Source organism: Myotis brandtii, unplaced genomic scaffold, assembly GCF_000412655.1.
Source record: "Myotis brandtii unplaced genomic scaffold, ASM41265v1 scaffold509, whole genome shotgun sequence".
NCBI classification, from domain to species: Eukaryota; Metazoa; Chordata; class Mammalia; order Chiroptera; family Vespertilionidae; genus Myotis; species Myotis brandtii.
Window position 1 is genome coordinate 1,246,084 of NW_005369409.1, and position 1,766 is coordinate 1,247,849.

The window sequence follows — 1,766 nt, forward strand, 5'->3', positions numbered from 1 at the left end:
GATGCACGGGAGCGGCGGCCGCGTCCGCCTCAAGGCGCACTACAGCTGGGACATCCTGGTCACCAGCCTGGACGCCGCCACCACCTTCGAGGAGCTGTGTGCGGAAGTGAGGGAGATGTGCAGCCTCCCCCAGGGCCAGCCGCTCACCCTCAAGTGGGTGGACAGTCAAGGTGACCCTTGCACTGTGTCTTCCCAGATGGAGCTGGAGGAGGCCTTCCGCCTGTCCTGTCAGCGCAGGAGCGACGGGCTCATCATTCAGGAATACATCTACCGCCGCCGCGGAGCCCGAAGATGGAGGAAGCTGTACCGCGCCAACGGCCACCTCTTCCAAGCCAAGCGCTTTAACAGGAGAGCGTACTGCGGCCAGTGCAGCGAGAGGATATGGGGCCTCACCAGGCAGGGCTACCGGTGCGTCAACTGCAAACTGCTGGTCCATAAGGGCTGCCACGTGCTCGTCCCGCTGACCTGCCAGAGGCATATGGATCCCGTCATGCCATCCCAGGAGCCTCCGGTAGATGACAAGGACGACGACGTGGACCTGGCTCCCGAGGAGACCGATGGCATTCCTTACATCTCCTCCTCCCGGAAACGTGACAGCATTAAAGATGACTCGGAGGACCTCAAGCCGGTCATCGACGGGATGGACGGCATCAAGATTTCTCAGGGGCTGGGGCTGCAGGACTTCGACCTCATCAGGGTCATCGGGCACGGGAGCTACGCCAAGGTCCTCCTGGTGCAGCTCAAGAAGAACGACCAGATCTACTCCATGAAGGTGGTGAAGAAGGAGCTGGTGCACGACGACGAGGACATCGACTGGGTGCAGACGGAGAAGCACGTGTTCGAGCAGGCGTCCAGCAGCCCCTTCCTGGTCGGCCTGCACTCCTGCTTCCAGACGACCAGCAGGCTGTTCCTGGTCATCGAGTACGTCAACGGCGGGGACCTCATGTTCCACATGCAGCGGCAGAGGAAGCTTCCGGAGGAGCATGTCAGGTTCTGCGTCGCCCTCAACTTCCTGCACGAGCGGGGCATCATCTACTCTACCGGGACCTGAAGCTGGACAACGTGCTCCTGGACGCCGACGGCCACATCAAGTTGACGGACTATGGCATGTGCAAGGAAGGCCTGGGTCCCGGTGACACCACGAGCACGTTCTGCGGGACCCCCAATTACATCGCCCCAGAAATCCTGCGCAGAGAGGAGTACGGGTTCAGCGTGGACTGGTGGGCGCTGGGCGTCCTGATGTTCGAGATGATGGCCGGGCGCTCCCCCTTCGACATCATCACCGACAACCCCGACATGAACACGGAGGACTACCTGTTCCAAGTGATCCTGGAGAAGCCCATCCGCATCCCCCGGTTCCTCTCCGTCAAGGCCTCCCACGTCCTGAAGGGGTTCTTGAACAAGGACCCCAAAGAGAGGCTCGGCTGCTGGCCACAGACTGGGTTTTCCGACATCAAGTTTCACGCCTTCTTCCGCAGCATCGACTGGGACCTGCTGGAGAAGAAGCAGGCGCTGCCGCCCTTCCAGCCGCAGATCACCGACGACTACGGCCTGGACAACTTCGACACGCAGTTCACCAGCTAGCCCGTGCAGCTGACCCCCGACGACGAGGACGTCATAAAGAGGATCGACCAGTCCGAGTTCAAGGGGTTCGAGTACATCAACCGGCTACTGCTCTCCACCGAGGAGTCCCTGTGAGGCATCCGGGCCGTGGACACGCCTGTGAATGACCCGCGCCTTCGCCGCCGCGCATGCATGCCGGGGAG

At 61.8% G+C, this 1,766-nt stretch overlaps 1 protein-coding gene across 1 annotated transcript; it reads left to right on the forward strand.

The window, feature by feature from the left end:
- The first annotated feature begins 1 nt into the window (after position 1).
- Positions 2-1,760, forward strand: LOC102250265 (protein kinase C zeta type-like). Its single transcript, XM_014548455.1, is given in 2 exon segments — positions 2-1,033; positions 1,036-1,760. Coding segments are annotated over 2 exon segments (1,695 nt in total). The 3' UTR covers positions 1,699-1,760.
- The last annotated feature ends 6 nt before the right edge of the window (positions 1,761-1,766 follow it).